This window comes from Mobula hypostoma, chromosome 7 (genome assembly GCF_963921235.1).
Source record: "Mobula hypostoma chromosome 7, sMobHyp1.1, whole genome shotgun sequence".
Taxonomy (NCBI): Eukaryota; Metazoa; Chordata; class Chondrichthyes; order Myliobatiformes; family Myliobatidae; genus Mobula; species Mobula hypostoma.
In genome coordinates this window covers 141,244,481-141,262,502 of record NC_086103.1, presented here as the reverse complement: position 1 = coordinate 141,262,502, position 18,022 = coordinate 141,244,481, and the positions used below count along the sequence as shown (strand labels likewise).

The 18,022-nt window shown below is 38.7% G+C and overlaps 1 protein-coding gene across 1 annotated transcript in view; it reads right to left on the bottom strand.

The window, feature by feature from the left end:
• The window catches only part of mphosph8 (M-phase phosphoprotein 8), a 70,826-nt gene extending 62,244 nt beyond the window's left edge, over window positions 1–8,582 (bottom strand). Inside the window, exon 1 of the mRNA XM_063054157.1 lies at window positions 8,272–8,582. Within this exon, the coding sequence (XP_062910227.1) occupies window positions 8,272–8,361 (90 nt within the window). The 5' untranslated portion in view covers window positions 8,362–8,582. The remainder of the gene's footprint in view (window positions 1–8,271) is intronic.
• Window positions 8,583–18,022: the final 9,440 nt, after the last annotated feature.

Genomic DNA, 18,022 nt, shown 5'->3' with positions numbered 1-18,022 from the left:
GCGCTTAAAATCCTGGCAACATGCTTACAAATCTTTTCTGAATTCCTTCCAGTTTAATAACATTTTCCCTGAAGCAGCTCACGGCAGCTTCTTACATTCCAGTGCATTCAAATTGTTGTACCAGACAATGTTACAACCAGTCAGGATACTTTTAACATTACATTTGTATAAACTTGTTAATGTTTAACAACATACCGAACTTCCTTAATCTCACAAGAAAATAAATACGCTGGTATATTTTCCTCATAATTGCATCCAAGTGCTGGGGCCCAGGAAAGGTAATCCGATATGCAAATGCCCAAGAATTCAAAGCTGCTGACACTCTCCACCGCCGATTACCCCCTCCCCCAATGTAGACTGTAGCATGAGCATGATCCCCTTCCTTCCCCTTCCCAAAGTCAACAATCACTTCTTTAGTTTTGCTCACATGAGTGAGAGGTTGTTTTGCAACACCACTCAGTCTGGTGATGCATCTTGCTCCAGTAAACTGGCTCAAAGCAGCCTGTGATTAATCTTACAACAGTAGTATTGTTGGGAATTTGAAAATGGCATTGAAGCTGTACTTGGGCACAGAGGGAGTAAAGCAGGAGGCTAAGCATGCAGCTTTGAGGTGCACCTAATGGTCAGCAAGGAGATGTTACCAGTTCTTTGAGGTTTGTCTACGAGAAAGTCAAATGCCCAATTGCAGAGGAAGGTAAAGAGGCCCAAGTCTTGAAGTCTGATGAGGAGTTTGGATGGGATGATTGTGTTGAACATTGGGTTGTAGTTGATGAACAATACCTGACATATGGGTTCAGTTGACCAGATGGTGCGGAGCAGAGTAAAGACCAGGTTGGTCATGTCATTTCTTGAATCCATAGTACAAATTTTTCTAGATCCACTGCAATTCACCTACAGAGCCAAGAGATCTGAAGATGATGCAGTTAATACAAGTCTGAACCTCATACTACAGCACCTCAACTTCTCTGTTACAAATGCCAAGATTCTCTTTGTGGATTTCAGTTCAACCTTCAATACCATCATCCCTGAGCTTTTGGAAGAGAAACTCCCTGAATTAAACATACCAAGTGGATCATAAACTTGCTCTGTGACAGCAGGTAGTTTGAGAGACTAGGCAAGCACATCTCCACATCCCGCTCAGTTAGCACTAGTGCACTGTAATAATCTCTTCTATTTTCTTTATAGCCCAATGACTGTGTCTCTAGTGATCCACGAGTTAAACTGATTAAAAGTTTGCAAATAACATCACTTTCACTGAACTAATCAACAGAGGCAGCAAATTCAAGTACCACCAGGAAGTAAACAAGCTAGTGTCCTGTTGCAATCTTGCAATCACAACTACTTCGATCTAAAGGACATCAAAACCACGGAGATGCATTTTGATTTCAGTAGAAATGAGTCTCCCCTCCATTCATCCATCATCAACATCTCTACAGTTAGCGCCATTTCAACATTCACATTTCTGGGCATCATTATTTTGCAGGACCCCACGTGGGACAGCCACATCTCCTATGTTAATAAAAAGGCTCAACAGGGGATGTACTTCTTGCAGCAGCTGGTAAAATTCCACCTTCTTCAAAACATCCCGTAACATGACAATTCTACACTGTCATCATAGAAAGCATCATCACATCAGCCATCACTGTCTGGTTTGGTGCAGCATTCTCTCACAGTACAGTGGATTCTAGTTAACTGGGACATTTCAGGATCAGTATATTTTAGTCCAGTTAGCTGAAGATTCATGGAAATAGTTTAAAAAGGTATATTAAAAAAAGGCAAACCACCATTTAACTGTAATAATTTATGTATTTAATTTAAAATACATAAATTAGAACACTGCCTCTACAGTGCTACAGAACTATATTAGTTCTTAAAAGTTATTCACTTGCTCTGTTCATTTTAAGTAAACAAAATCAGTGCAGACACCGACTACAGATAACGGACTGCCTTTATTTACACAATGCTTTGGACAATTGCATTCTCCAAATCTTCAATTTCATTGTAACATTGTCAATACTTTCAAATTCTTCATAATTTCTAACTTGTTAAAGTAGTGAAGTAGTTTCATGGTGACTCCCAACTATTTCTGGCATCTCCAAGCCTGAATGATTGGAACCACAGTGAGCTAAACAAATCTGAATTGTCTTTCTGCTCATTTCTCACCAACTATTAGTGACAAAAATCACTGCTTTTTGAACACAAACACTCACAACTTATGCCATCTCAAAACTGGCCATTCTAAGCATGATGCGATATTTAACAGCCATGTTAGTGCATGAAAATGACACTAGTTAGAAACTGTTCAGCAACAGTCTCTTGCCCCCATTAAGTGGGAATCCCAGCTATCTTGTGGATTGAGGGTGAAAGGTGAAATGTTTAAGGGAAGCATGAGGGAGAACACCTTCACTCAGAGGATGGTGAGAGTGTTGATCACACTCAGTGTTAGTGATAGGTGCTGGTTCGAATTCAACATTTAATAGACATTTGGGGAGGTACATAGATGGGACAGCTATGGAGAGCTACGGGATTGGTGTAGGTCAAAGGGACTGTACAGAATAATAGGTCAGCACAGACTAGAGGACTGAAAGACCTGTTTCTGTGCTATAGTGTTCTATAATTTTCTCAGTTTTTGTTCTTCAAGAGTTGCCAAAATAAAACAGCTATCCTAATTAACCAATGGCCCAATTAACTGGAACCCACTGTAATGAAAACAACACACTGCCAGGTCTGCAGAAAAGGTAACTGGCTGCTGTCTACCATCACTGCAGAACTTGCATTTGTCCAGGACAGGAAAATCATTGTGGACACTACCCACCTGCAAACTGCCTTTTCCAAAAGCTATCTTCTGGAAAGTGCTATAGGGTTATTAAAACAAAAAAATTCATGCCATCTTAGATGTTTCTTCCCCCAGGCAGTTAATCTGATCAACCATTAGGTGCCCACCCCCCTCTAACTATTACTTCAGACACTGCATCATATACACTTTAAACCACATTTTATAATGCTGTTTACTTCGTAAATACATGCTGGTATTTATGTATTCATACACATTTTATTCCAAATCTGTACTTAAAAACTAAAGTTAGAGGTTTATGTAAACACGAGAAAATCTGCAGATCCTGGAAATTCAAGCAACACACACAAAGTGCTGGTAGAATGCAGCAGGCCAGGCAGCATCTGTAGGAAGAAGTACAGTCCTGACGAAGGGTCTCAGCCCAAAACGTCAACTGTACTTCTTCCTATAGATGCTGCCTGGCCTGCTACGTTCCACCAGCATTTTGTGTGTATTGCTTAGAGGCTTATGTAATTCTTTATAATTGTACTTTATTTTTTGTTGCATGTTGTACCAAAACACCACAGGAAATTCCTAATACATGTAAGTGTATATGGTGAATAAAGTTGATCCTTGATTACAGTTAATGCCACTGGACAGTTGTCATCAGACAGATCACCATGCTCTTTTTGAGTGTCAGTACAATAAAGGCCTTCTTGCAATAGGTGGGAACCCCAGACCACAGAAGTGAAGTTGAATGTGTCTAACTACTCCAGTCAGGTCTGCTCAGATCTTTAGTAACTCGGCCAGATAGGCTTTTCGTGGATTCCCAAACGTCAGCCTCAGAGACTGAAATTACAGGGTCATGGGGCTCATGTGGATGTGCTATTGGTCTCCCTATCAAATTATGCATTAAGGCATTGTACTCATCTATGAAATGGGCTGTTGCCATTGTTGCTACCTGATCTCACCTTGTTGAAGGTTATACTGTGCAAGCCCTGCCACCACTGTGACCATCCATCTGTGATTCCAATTTGTCCAAACAAACCTCTTTGCACTCATGATGGCGTCCTGGAGGTCATACCTGCCCTGGGTCACCAGCCCTGAGTCCATCTAGCTCTCAGCAGATTATGACCTCCCGGTTCAGGCACGGCTTTTAGTTGGGTAAGACTCAATGTTTGGAGACACACACTTATCCATGCAGGTCATTACGAAGTCAGGGACAACTCTGGCATATTCATTTAGGTATGGGATAAAGCCTTGAACATGCTCCAGTCCATTGACTTGAAGTGATCCCGAATTTACTCCTCCACTTCAGCTGTCTAGTTCTTTGTAGTCCTCCATCAGTGCTGCGCTTTTTAGTTTCTATCTGTATTCAGGCAAAATCAGCACAGCCAGGTGGTAGGATTTACCAAACCAGATGGCAGGGAATATAGCAGTAAACGTTTCTGACTGTGGTAAGCAGTGCTTAAGCGGGTTGAGACCTCTACTATCATAGGTCATGTATAATTTATAATTTCTCAAAAAATTTAGTTCAAAAGAAGAGTTGTTTAGTTTTCGCATCAAAATATAAAATTTGGCAAGAACTTTTACTTATATAACTGCAGATATCACAAATTAGATTTGCACTAAAGTTTGTTTTCTTTTAAACAGATGAGAGAGTGCAATGTTTTGAATAAGCAAACATTAATAGAAAAATTGTTACATTAAATAAGAAGTGAACACCCAGAGGAAAGATATAAAAAAATTTAAAAGATATGGGACCCACAATTTCTCAGTAATTGTGATCAAACAACTTAGATACATTAAAAAAATCATTGAGCTAATGTACTACAAAAAAACTGGAATCAGCTTTCAAAATGATCATTCAAAGAAATGAAAATTCTTATCTTAATGCTTCAACAACAAACTGTGCTGCCCCATTATTGCAATTGTTTAGAAAACAGACAATTGTATTCAGTTTTTCTCCTGAATTCTTTCATTTAAACTATTGCTTGGAGATTCCCCCCCACCAAAAAAAATTCACTTTATGCTGATTGGATCAACCACAAAGATGGCAAGCTGTTACCTGTTATATTTACAAAAAAAAGTGAGATGTATCACATTCTGGTTTAAATTGAGCAATGCAAGGGTCGTCATATGCATCACAGGCAGAAAATTTTCCTCAATGGTCCCCAAAATACTACTTTTAAAAAAGCCAAATTCCATTAAGTTTTTAAGTTTAACTTAAAACCAACAAAATAATATTTTCATCATTCCCTAATCTCAAATGAAAAACACAAAAAATTCCATAAAAAATAAAAAAAAATTCAGGGGTAGAAAGAACTAAAAAAGAAATTTGTACACAAGGAAACACACACAAAATGCTCAACAAAGTACTCAAGGATACTGTTGTATATTTCTTAATGAATGCAACACCTAAGTTTTGTGGTTAGTCAGTGAATACATTTTTTCTGGTTACCTTCATCTTCATAGATTTCATGACAGACAAAAACTGCAAAGGAACTTATTGTGCCATGTTACTATCTACCAGCACAACATAATTAAGTTTTGGTATTAGGTTTCAGCATAGTGTAAAATATAGATAAGCATTTTAAATTGGTTTAGACCAGGGTATCCCAACCTGGGGTCCATGGACCCCTCAGTTAATTGTAAGGGTCCATGTCATAAAATCGTTGGGAACCCCTGGTCTAGACAACCTCAAATCCCTCTACTCATCTACCTTAAGCCTGTGCCAAGCTCTTTTTTTAAAAAAAGACCAACACCTCAATACCTTTTTGGCTCATATCTCCATACGTTCCCACACCCTTCCCCAAAAGGACATAGGATTAAAAAAATAGGAACAGGAACAGGAACCCAGAAACACCATACAAAAAGGAAAAATCATAAAAGGAGGAAGGATGTATGAGAAGAGTCAAGAAAGCACATACTGTAGAATAAGTAATGGAGGTGATAAGAATGAAGTTATACTGTTTGGAGGAAATCACCGAAAATTCTTCCACTAAAAACAGACACTCAGCCCATCATGTATGTTGATCAAAAGAAAGCTATCCAACTTAAATTGCCCCTCTGAGCAATACGTCTTTAGTCCTGACGAAGGGTCTCGGCCTGAAACGTCGACTGCACCTCTTCCTATAGATGCTGCTTGGCCTGCTGCGTTCACCAGCAACTTTGATGTATGTTGCTTGAATTTCCAGCATCTGCAGAATTCCTGTTGTTTACGTCTTGCGGATCACAGGTCTTCAACTGCAGCCAAGTATATTTTAAGTTTGGGAATTTTAAACCAATAAAACTCTTCAGGTACCAAGTTCAGATGACGGCCAACTCAAAAATGGAATAAATCCTGAATCTCCCCTCAAATCCATCAACTACCTTTGCCCCATCATCTTTAAGTAAATATGAAGGACCCAGCTAGACCTGTCAATTGTTGCACGTCAATTAAATTGCTACAGAAAGCTATTGCAATACTCAGTAGTAGCCTATCCCTCCACCCACCCCCACAGTTATGCTTTTTCATTGCTGAACGACATTGAGAATCCATCACAACAGATCATTAAATTTGTTGTTTTGCAGCAGCAGGATAAGTGTGCAACTTCTAAACTATAGAAATAAATAGCTCAAAAGGAAATAACAAAGTAGTATTCATGAACCATTATGAAATCCGATGGCAGAGGGAAGAAGCTGTTCCCCAAATCATTGAGTGTGGATTTTTCAGGCTCTTGTACCTCCTCACTCTTTCTACCGCTGACCCCACAATGAACACTGGTGTGAGTTCTCCCAGCTTCTCCTTGCTGAAATCCAGTATCAATTCCTTGAAGATGCTTCACTGACAATGAGGTCGTTGTTAAAAAACATTCATTGTGCTTCTTCTATCTCATTCCTGTACCCCTCCTTGTCACTATCTGAGATCTGACATCTACAAATTTATAAATGGTTGTTTGAGCTGCACTTAGTCACCCAATCATGAACGTAGAGAGTATAGCAGCAGATTGAGCGAACATTCTTAAGGTTTATCTAGCGGTTGCAGCTCAATTACAAATTTCCTATCATCATGACCAGAATTGTATTACAGTAGGACAGCATAATGGCATCGTGGTTAGCGTGTTTTACAGTACAAGCGACCCAGGTTCAATTCCCACCACAGCCTGTAAGAAGTTTGTACATTCTCCCCGTGACTGCTTAGGTTTACTGCAGATGCTCCAATTTCCTCCCACAGTCCAAAGACGTACTAGTTGGTGGATTAATTGGTCACTGTAAATTGTCCCACGATTAGGTGAGGAATTGCCAGACGGTACAGTTTGAAGGGCCAGCAGAGCCTATTCTATGCCCTATCTCAATAAATAAATAAAATACTCAAGATCAGACCTAGTTAGTGTTGTATAACCTGCATCATAACATATGCTGTTAAGCGCCATGCCTCAGTGAATAAACAAATTCTTTATGTCTTTTATCTCATTTGATTTGTACTGCCATCTTTAAGTATTTCTGGAAATATAGTTCAAAGGGCATTTATTACTCCAAACCCCAATACCCTAGCATTTATTATTCCCTTACCCTTCTTAATTGCATAACGGCATACTTCTCTAGAATTAATTGTCCTATTGATCATGGGCTTATCTCTTTAACATCAAGCACTATTTCTGTATCATCTACAAATCCTAACAACATAGCGCAAGTTTACATCTAGATTACAACTATATGTTATAAAGAAAAATATAAGGGGCCAAGCCAGTAACAGCATTCAGTCGCAAGAACAGTGGACATTATATTTTGCCTACTGCTACAGAGCCACATGGCCATATGATATATACAAAGAGAAAACAATCTCATTGAAGGTGCTGGATGGGAGCAAAAGAGATTGACCAAACGAGGGTGTGGCAGATTGAAATTGAGGTGGGTATAGAGGGGTAAAAGTAAGGAGGGGTGCTTTCAGGAAAAATGTGGATATAATGGTGATAAATCCAAGTTTCAAAGGGTTCATGCATTATTCTATAGTAGGAGCAAAATCCAACTTTAATATATGTCAAGTAAAGAAAGACCAACTTGTAGCTCCCACATTAAGTATTTCTTTCGTGTATTGGTCAATAGTTTTATTTTGAAAGCAAAACGTTGCCCGAAATTTATAGCCTATTAACCAGATACAAAATGTTTTCTCAATTAAATTGGACGCAATTTTTAAAAGCATAACGACTTGCCTTTCAGAGATTTAAAATCACACAAAGTATGATGTTTCACCTCTGATATTTATCCCTCTCTAGACTTTTAGGGACCTGACATTTAAGAAATACCGACGGCTTTACTGTTTCTTGCTAGCAAATATATTCTGTGGGTACACTAGATCTATAATAAGAAAACAAAACTAAACCAACGGTGTTCTGCCATATGTCCCCATGGCAGGTGAAGTAAAGCCCAGGCACAGGCCTCACTTCACCACCTGACTCCATGTTCAATGAACACGGCACCCCGTCACCGTCGGCCGACGGATCCCGCTCTCTTACCTCTGAAATCTTCATGTCCACTATCTTCTCCACCTCGTACACATCTTCCTCTGGTTCGCTTTCTTGCTCGGATTTCTCTGCGGCCGCCATCGTTCTGACTCGTTAACGTTATGCACCGCCAACACGACGCGCTTTGAAAAAAAGCCCGAAGACACGAAAACTGAGAGGCGGGCTGTTGATGGTTGCGGTTGAGCCAATCACAAACGAGGTTAATAATTCACAATAGATGTTTGTCAGTCAGCGAACACGGCAGTTAATGGTTGCGACGTCGGTATGGTACAGCGATAGTAATCCGTTTTTCCACCCGCCCCTCTCCCATCACTGTGCGTGGTTGAAGGCGGAGCCAGGAGAAGAACTTGGTCTCCTGATATTAGTAGTATATTCTTACATGTACACATAGTTCAACAAAATAAAACTACAACTATTAATAAGAGCAAGCATTTATATTGTGCCTGAGTGTAACCAGCTGTTTTGAATTTGTACAGTGAAGATTTTTTTTGGAGTCGGGCTGGATGGCGAAAGACGAGAGAAAGAAGAAGTCAGTTGTCTGTGGATACAAACATATAAGGTTATTACTCGGGAATAACTACATTAGTAATTTATGCCATAATCTGCAATGCCATGGTGGCTGCTTCATCGCTTCTACTTCCAGACGTTGTCACGTTGTGAAAATTGACAGACCTCTAGTCAGCTGAGAGTTAACATAGTGTTTACGTGCTTTTGTTTTATTTCTCTAGAATGAGTTTGGCTCTCCAAGCAGCACACAGTCTTGAATATTAAGAGCAATACACACAAAATGCTGGAGGAACTCAGCAGGTCAGGCAGCATCTATGGAAATAAATACACAGTCAACATTTTTCATCATCTATTCATTCATTTCCATAGATGCTGCCTGAACCGGCTGAGTTTATCCAGCATCTCATGCGTTTTTATCTGTATTTACCATCACTCTCACAATCCTGATTGAGAAGTTGCAGAACTAGGCCTCTGTACCTCCCTCTGCAATTGGATCCTCGACTTCCTAACCAGAAAACCACAACAAGTGCGGATTGGTTATAACATATCCTCCTTGCTGATGATCAACATTGGCACACCTCAGGGGTGTGTGCTTAGCACACTGCTCTACTCTCTAGATAAACATGACTGTGTGGCTAGGCATAGCTCAAATACCATCTATAAATTTGCTGATGAAACAACCATTGTTGGTAGAATCTCAGATCATGACGACAGGGCGTACAGGAGTAAGATAGGCCAACTGGTGGAGTGGTGCCGCAGCAACAACCTGGCACTCAACGTCAGTAAGATGAAAGAGCTGATTGTGGACTTCAGGAAGGGTAAGTCGAAGGAACACACACTAATTCTCATAGGGGGATCTGAAGTGGAGAGAGTGAGCAGTTTCAAGTTCCTGGGTGTCAAGATCTCTGAGGATCTAACCTGGCCCCAACATATCGGTGTAGTTATAAAGAAGGCAAGACAGCAGCTATACTTCATTAGGAGTTTGAAGAGCTTTGGCATATCAACAAATACACTCAAAAACTTCTATAGATGTACCGTGGAGAGCATTCTGACAGGCTGCATCACTGTCTGGTACGGAGGGGCTACTGCACAGGACCGAAAGAAGCTGCAGAGGGTTGTAAACGTAATCAGCTCCATCTTGGGTACTAGCCTACAAAGTACCAGGACATCTTCAGGAAGCAGTGTCTCAGAAAGGCAGCATCCATTATTAAGGACCTCCAGCACCCAGGGCATGCCCCTTTCTCACTGTTACCATCAGGTAGGAGGTGCACAAGACTAAAGGCATACACTCAGCGAGTCAGGAACAGCTTCTTCCCCTTTGCCTTCCGATTCTTAAATGGACATTGAACCTTGGACACTACCTCACTTTTTTAATATACAGTATTTCTGTTTTTTGCACTTTTTAAAATCTATTAAATATATGTATACTGTAATTGATTTACTTATTTATTACAGTAATATTTTTTTATTTTACTTTTTTCTCTGCTACATTATGTATTGCATTGAACTGCTGCTGCTAAATTAACAAATTTCTCATCACATGCTAGTGATAATAAACCTGATTCTGATTTCTGGCATCTGCAGAATCTCTAGTGTCTCAAATATTAAGTTCACTCTAGTAAATTTTAGTTTGACTAGAATTTAACATAGGTAACTTTTGAAGCTAAAAGTTTATGATATCAAAGCGGGTTTTACTTTAATCACAGGTGAAAATTTCCTCACTGGAGGGGAGGGTTATCCCTGTAACGGAACTGGCTAGGTCTAGAAACAACTGTGGCTTCTTATAATGGTGTGCATTCGAAAAAAATTGCAAGAGCCTTTAGTGACATACCAAATCTTCTCAAACTCCTAATGATGTAGACCTGCTTGTTTGCCTTTTTTAGTGCTTGCTTCAATGTGCTGAGCCATGGATAGAGCCTCTGAGCTGTGGATGCCCAGAAGGTTGAAGTTGCTCACCCTTTCTACCGCTGATCCTTCAATGAGGACTGGGAAGTGTTCTTCCGACTTCCCCTTCCTGAACTCCACAATCAATTTCTTAGACTTGCTGATGGTGAGTGTGAGGTTGTTGTTGTGACACCACTCAAACTGTGGTCTATGGCCTCCTTGTGACCATCTGAGATTCTGTCAACCACAGTCCAACCCCAAAATTTACTTAACTTCGCCAGGCAGGAACTTCCAAGTGTTCGAAATGTAAATCCAAAAGGTAATTGTCAGGCCATGCTTTTTTTCTCACTGCTGCCATCAGGTAGAAGGTACAAGTGCCTTAGAACTCGCACTACCAGGTTCAAGAACAGTTACTACCCCTCAACCATCAGGCTCTTAAACACTCATTTAAGGATTCTTTTATCCTGTTATTTCATGCTCATTATTTATTACTATTTATTTATTATCTGCATTTGCAGTTTGAGTACAGTGCTTGATATTTACAGTTCACAGACCCTGTTTACAGCTATTATTCTTTAGATTTGCTAAGTATGCCCACAGAAAAAAGAAACTCAAGGTTGTATGTGGTGACATGTATAATACTCTGACAATAAATTTTACCTTGAACTTTTAATTAATTTTCAGGGAAAGGAGCTGTACATGTTCAATGCTCAGAAACAAAATATGATATATTTCCTACAAGCTGTTGGTCTAGCCCTGTTTTGTTTTTTTTTTCTTGGGGTTTTTTTTCTCTTTTTCTTTTGGGGTTTTTTTTTGTTTATATATTTTTTTTCTTTTCATTTCTTTTTTAATGTTTAATCTCATTATGAGTTTGGAAGTCTTTTATATCTATGTTACTTAAAATTCATTTTATATATGCTGATGAACATTTTTCCAATCTCTTTGTACCAACTTTGTTATTGAGTTTATAATTTTGAAAAATTAATAAAAAGATTTAAAAAGAAAAGATATATTTCCATATGCAGTATTATCAGTCATTAAAATCATTGACCCAGAAATCAGTGAATTTACAGGAATGGAGTTGGACCGAAAATTGATTTATTTATATTGACAGGAGCTCTGTTTGTTGATCCAGAGGTTACCAAACTTCCCAAAAAAGTTGTAAAGGTTTGAAACTCCAAACCAATAGGTATTCAATTTCCAGGAATACATGCTGGAGGGTGAAGTTTCAAAATAATTTAAATTTGAGATCTAGTAAATCTTGACTTTCTTTAAACAATGAAGAAGCTGAGAAGTAATGAAGCTGAATCTCTGTCTGTTAATTATGAAACATCAGTTTATCCTCAGAGGAGAGGTTAGGAAGGAATTTGTCCCTGTCCATCAAATTGTTTCTGCTGAGGAAAGTCACACAATTATGAGTGTAGAGAGAGTAGAGCAGTGGGCTAAGGAAGCGTACTTGAGGTGTACATGTGTTGATTGTGAGTGGGGAGGAGATGTTATTACCAATCCATACTGCCTGGGAACTACCAATAAGGAAGGTGCGGATCCATTTGCAGGCCTGGGAGCACACTGATGGGGAGTGAGGTGGGTGATGGTGTTGGGGAAGTAGTTGTTCTGATGTTTCACTTTGAAAATGAATAATTTTTGTTTGATTAACACTAGAAAAAAGTGGTCTGCTATTTTTTAGATGATTGTGTAGTAACTTGGTTTACGTAGAAACGTCAGAGAAAGATGCAGCAATCAATTCTGAACCTCCATTTTGTGATCAATCTCTGATGTAACCTAATTTTCTCTGTTTCAGAATATGTTCATGTCAGATGCTGCCGCAATGTTTTTGTTGTCTCAAACATGATATGCTATCTGGTTTTACCGTTAATCATCTTCAGAAAGGGACCTGCACTTTCATTAACTGTATAAATTTCTGAGTCCAACAGTACATATTCACCTTGAGATATCATAATAAAGACCCTACTCTTTGCATGTCTAAATGCACCACTGGCCCAATTTATCTGCTGTTTCATAAAGTTTAATGCACCCACCAAGCAATTCAAAATCAGAGACTTGTATATATATATATTAAATCTGAATGTACCACCTGTCCCTTTATAGTGGCACTAGAAAGTTTATGAATCCTGTAGAACTTTCTCTATTTCTGCATAAATATGACCTAAGATGTGATCAGATCTTCCCGCAAGTCCAAAAATGTAAAACTAGTCCTAAAAAGCAAGTCCACAGAACATTGTCCCAGAAGCATTGTAGGACATCCAGGTGATCTTTTGCAAATTTGAGACATGCAACGATGTTTTTCTTGGAGAGCAGTGGTTTCCTACAGCTGTTCATGTGGCATCCTTCCATGAACACCATTCCTGTTTTTCACCTCCTTCAGCAGTACACGTTGTATTCTTGCTGTGATCCTTGCAGCAGGATGCCCACTCCTAGGGAGACTGACAACAGTACTGAGTTTCCTCCATTTGTAGATAGTTTCTCCTACTATGGTCTGATGAACACTCAGGCCTTTAGAAATGCTTTTGTAGCCTTTTCTAGCTCCATGCAAGTCTATAATATTTCTTCTGAGGTCCTCCGGAAGTTGTTTTGATTGAGGCACGGTGCATGTAAACAGATCTTTCTTGAGAAGAGCAGGCTCTGTCAGTAACCTGACTTTGTGTGTCTTTTTTTAATATATAGGGCAGGGTACCTCTACAACCCACACCTCCAATCTTACCTCATTGATTGGGACACTTGACTGCAAATAGTTTTTGTAGAAGGCATTATCACAGAGGTTGACATACTTTTCCCAACAAATACATTTAATATTGGATCATTTTCCTCAATAAATAGATAAATGCAGAAGAATATTCTGTTATTTATTTAATTGGGTTCTCTTTATCCAGTTTTAGGATTTTCTAGCAGCACTGTACCTTTTCGCTTCCCACCACTTACAAAACCCAACTATCCTTCTAGCTGAGGCCACAATTCACTTGCAATTCTTCCAACTTAGTGCATTACATCAATTGTTCACAATATTGTTTCTTCTATTTTGGAGAAAGTTGATGCAGAGCACACCTATATGGCCTGCAAGGATAACCCTGAGTTTCTAGTTCATGTATATTAATTCTTCATTCCCCTCCACTTAGCTAGGTATTATGAGGTTTTATACACATATTTTAATTATAATGCAGATTATTATACACATGATAATACATATAATGTGATGTGATGAACAAAAGGAATATAAGAAATAATCTGAATATTATACAAAAACTCTACTTTTCACAGTTTTTTTGCATTGTAATTTATATTTACAAAAAAAACACAACAAATAAGAAAAGGGAACTTCCATAGCTATCACTTCTTAACATGATATGAATAATTAAGATGAACTATTGTCTTTGTTCTAACAGAATCAACCAGCACAAGAGTTTCTGACAATAATTGAACAGGTTCCATTTCTTCAGTTTCTCCCTGTTCTCCCCTGATCTTCTTACATAGTAAACTGGAAAAACTGAAATAAATCTAATAATACAACCTAGTATTTAAGAATCTAGCAGCAGAAGACACTTTGTTTTCTGCCAAGGAACAAATCATGAAAAAATGTTCATTTGAAAGTACCTTTCCCAAACAACAATGAAAACCTGTTATTAAAGTGCTCTACGTACCTCATGCTTACTTTCTTCCTTGTGCAGACTTACACTTTCATAGTCTCTGATAAAGCCCTTGCTATATGATAGTGGAGTACCTGTGGGCAGAGGTGATTATGAAGCAGAGATTTTATTCACTTAGTTTTAGTCCAAACAAAATGAAACTATTGTAGATAATAAATAGTCAAAGAAGAGTGTGATACGTACTTAGTGAATATGAAACTAGCTCAACTTTCAACTAGTAGAAAGGCAAGGACTAATAGAAAAGGGTCAGAGGATGTGCCCCAGCACGTCCTTGGATTTGTTGGTTGTTAACACAAACAATGCATTTCACTGTATGTTTCAATGTATATGTGATCTGTATGTACATCTGAATCGGAAGAGCATTTTAAATGGATAATGTTGGCATAATATTTTAAAAGTTTACACCAGACTATCTATTGATTATTTGACACACTTTTACAAGAGTAGCACATATTGGAATAATTTTGTTTCATAATTAAAAGCTAATGGACGATGAATGTAAAACTAGTGATACCTAATTAGCTGCAACTATCGATCACAGCTGATTGTCCAGAGAACCTTCAAATGGATGATATGAATGTTTACATTCATAATAGATTTTCAATATACCAAAAATCCAGGTTTTCTTAAAGTTAGCTGAAAATGAAAATTAAGCTTTTTGTTTGGTAAGTTAGTTGCCCAGTATGAACCCCCAACTGTTCTATATAATTAAAAGTTACTGAATATCATTGAATTTTTCAAAAATATTTGGAATATTTTTAAAGGTTGAAATGTGTAACAGTCCAGACTAAATCTGGGTTGTTTTTCATTCCTCTGGACACAACTGTGACAAAACTATGGCTGCCAAGAGAAGTCAATGCCAAAATAAAAGCCAGAGAGAAGGCATATAATAGATCAAAAATTAGTGAGAAGTTAGTGGATTGGGAAGCTTTTATAATCAACAGAAGGCAACTAAAAAGTCATAAAGAAGGAAAAGATGGAATACAAAGGTAAGCTAGCTAATAATATTAAAGAGGATACTCAGAGTTTCTTCAGATACATAAAGTGTCAAAGAGAGGTCAGTGTAGATATCAGACCGCTGGAAAATGATGTAGTAATGGGGGGGGGGGGTCAAGGAAATGACAGACAAATTGAACAAGTACTTTGCATCAATCTTCACTGTGGAAGACGTTAGCAGTATGCTGGAAGTTCAAGTGCATCGGAGCAGAAGTGTTTGAAGTTGCCATTACTAGGGAGAAGATCTTGGGCAATTGAAAGTTCTGAAGGTAGATAAATCACCTGGACCAGATAGTATACTTCCCAGGGTTCTGAAAGAGGTAGCTGAAGAGATTGTGGAGGCATTAGTAGTGATCTTTCAAGTATCAATTGATTCTGGCATGGTTCCAGAGGAATGAAAAATTTCAAATGTCACTCCACTCTTCAAGAAGGGAGAGAGGCAGAAGAGAAATTATAGGCCAGTTAGTCTGACCTCAATGGTTGGGAAGATGTTGGAGTTGATTGTTAAGGATGTGGTTTTGAGGCACTTGGAAGTACAAGATAAAATAGGCCAAAGTCAGCATGGTTTCCTCAAGGGAAAATCTTGTCTGACAAATCTGTTGAAATTCTTTGAAGAAATAACAAACAGGATAGACAAAAGAGAAATGGTGGATGTTGTATACCTAGATTTTCAGAAGGCCTTTGACAAGGTGCCACACATGAAGGTGCTTAACAAGTTAAGAGCCCGTTGTATACCTAGATTTTCAGAAGGCCTTTGACAAGGTGCCACACATGAAGGTGCTTAACAAGTTAAGAGCCCATTGTATTACAGGAAAGAAATTGGTTTTGATAAAGCAGAAGGGAAAGAGTGGGAATGTAGGGAGCCTTTTCTGGTTGCCCACTGGTGACTAGAGGTTTTCCACATTTGCCTGTGTTGGCATGGTATTTTTTTATGTAATATGTCAATGACTTGAATGATGGAATTGATGGCTTTGTGGCCACATTTGCAGATGATATGAAGATAGGCAGAGGGGTAGGTATTTTTGAGGAAGTAGAGAGGCTACAGAAGGACTTAGATAAGGAGAATGGAGAAAGAACTGGTAGTGTCAGGAGGTGTACAGTCATGCAGTTTGGTAGAAGAAATAAAAGGAGGCTGTGGAGATCAAGTAATTAGGTATACTTAAGGCAGAGGTTGATAGATTCTTGATTAGTCAGGGTATGAAAGGATACAGTGAGAAGTCAAGAGATTGGGTCTGAGAGGGGAAATGGATCAGCCATGGTGAAATGGTGGAGTAGACTCGATGGGCCAAATGGTCTAATTTAGCCTCTATATCTTACGGCCTTGTTTCTTTGCCTTCTTCAGATTCTCTGTCTCTGTAGCATTACCACCTATCTTGTTATTGCATGCCAATTTGTCCACAATACCATCAGTTCTTTCATCCACATCATTAACATATAAAGTGAAAAGTTGTGGCGCCAATACTGACCCCTGCACAACTCCATGAGCCACTGGCAGCCATTTTGAATCAAGTCTTTAGGCACTAGCTAGTACAGAATGAGATTACAAATTGTACTGAATGAATGAAGTAAACTTACAGTACCAAAGATGTATGCTGAAAAATATTTTCCAATTTCAATTTATGCTGATGTTACCTCATCTGAATTAACAGATTTTATTTTGAACTATGGATTGTCCAGACAATTAAAGCACAATGTTGCCATGTTTTTCTTAAATCAGTCAATATTGCATAGATTTGCCATATTATTAAGGGGTACAATACTGAATAGACTGTGCTTATGCACTTTCATAATTAAATTAATTTGTATGCCTTCCTCTTTTTCTGTAACTCTGCACTTTATTTCCCATTAAGTATAGAATCTGCTTTTGAATGTTGTATTTGAATTAGCTTTATAAAAATTGTCATAGGATAAGCATGTCCCCATAAAATCATTCAATCTTTCCCAACTAGAAGCTCTGGATAAACCATGAGAAATGCAATCGACTGAGAGTCAGATCAGTGGCATTCAGGTCTGATGACCAAATAAAATCCCGGTACGATCTCCAGAAAGCCATCTCACATGCAGAGTGGCTATTCCGGAACCAACTTGAATCACTGAAGGATTTTCAGCAGCTATGGCAGGGCTTGAATGCTATCACTTCCTACAAAGTGAAATCAAGCAAAATAGATGAAAATGAGACCTCACTCCCAGATGAACTTAATGCCTTTATCTTTGATTTGACCATCAAAATATGGAGGCCCCTTCACAAACTCCTACAACCCCCGATGATCCTGTGATTTCATTCTCTGAGGCTAAAACAAAAACTTCCTATAGGAGTATGAAACCACGGAAAGCATCCAGCAAAGAAGGCGTACCTGGTTGACCAACTGGCTGGAATGTTCATTGATATCTTTAAGCTCCTGCTTTGGCAGTCTGAGGTACCCACCTGCTTTAAGCAGGCTTCCACTGTACTGGTGCCTAAGAAGAATGTGATACCCTGCCACAATAACTATCGTCCAGTATTACTTATACCCACTGTGAAGAAGTGCTTTGAAAGGTTGATGTTGAAACATATCAACTCTTGCCTGAGAAGCAACTTGGATCTGTTCCAATTTGCCCATCATCACAATAGGTCAACAGCAGATGCCATTTTATTGGGTTTTCACTCAACTCTGCAACATCTGGACCAGGCTTTCTTAACCTTTTTTTCCTGG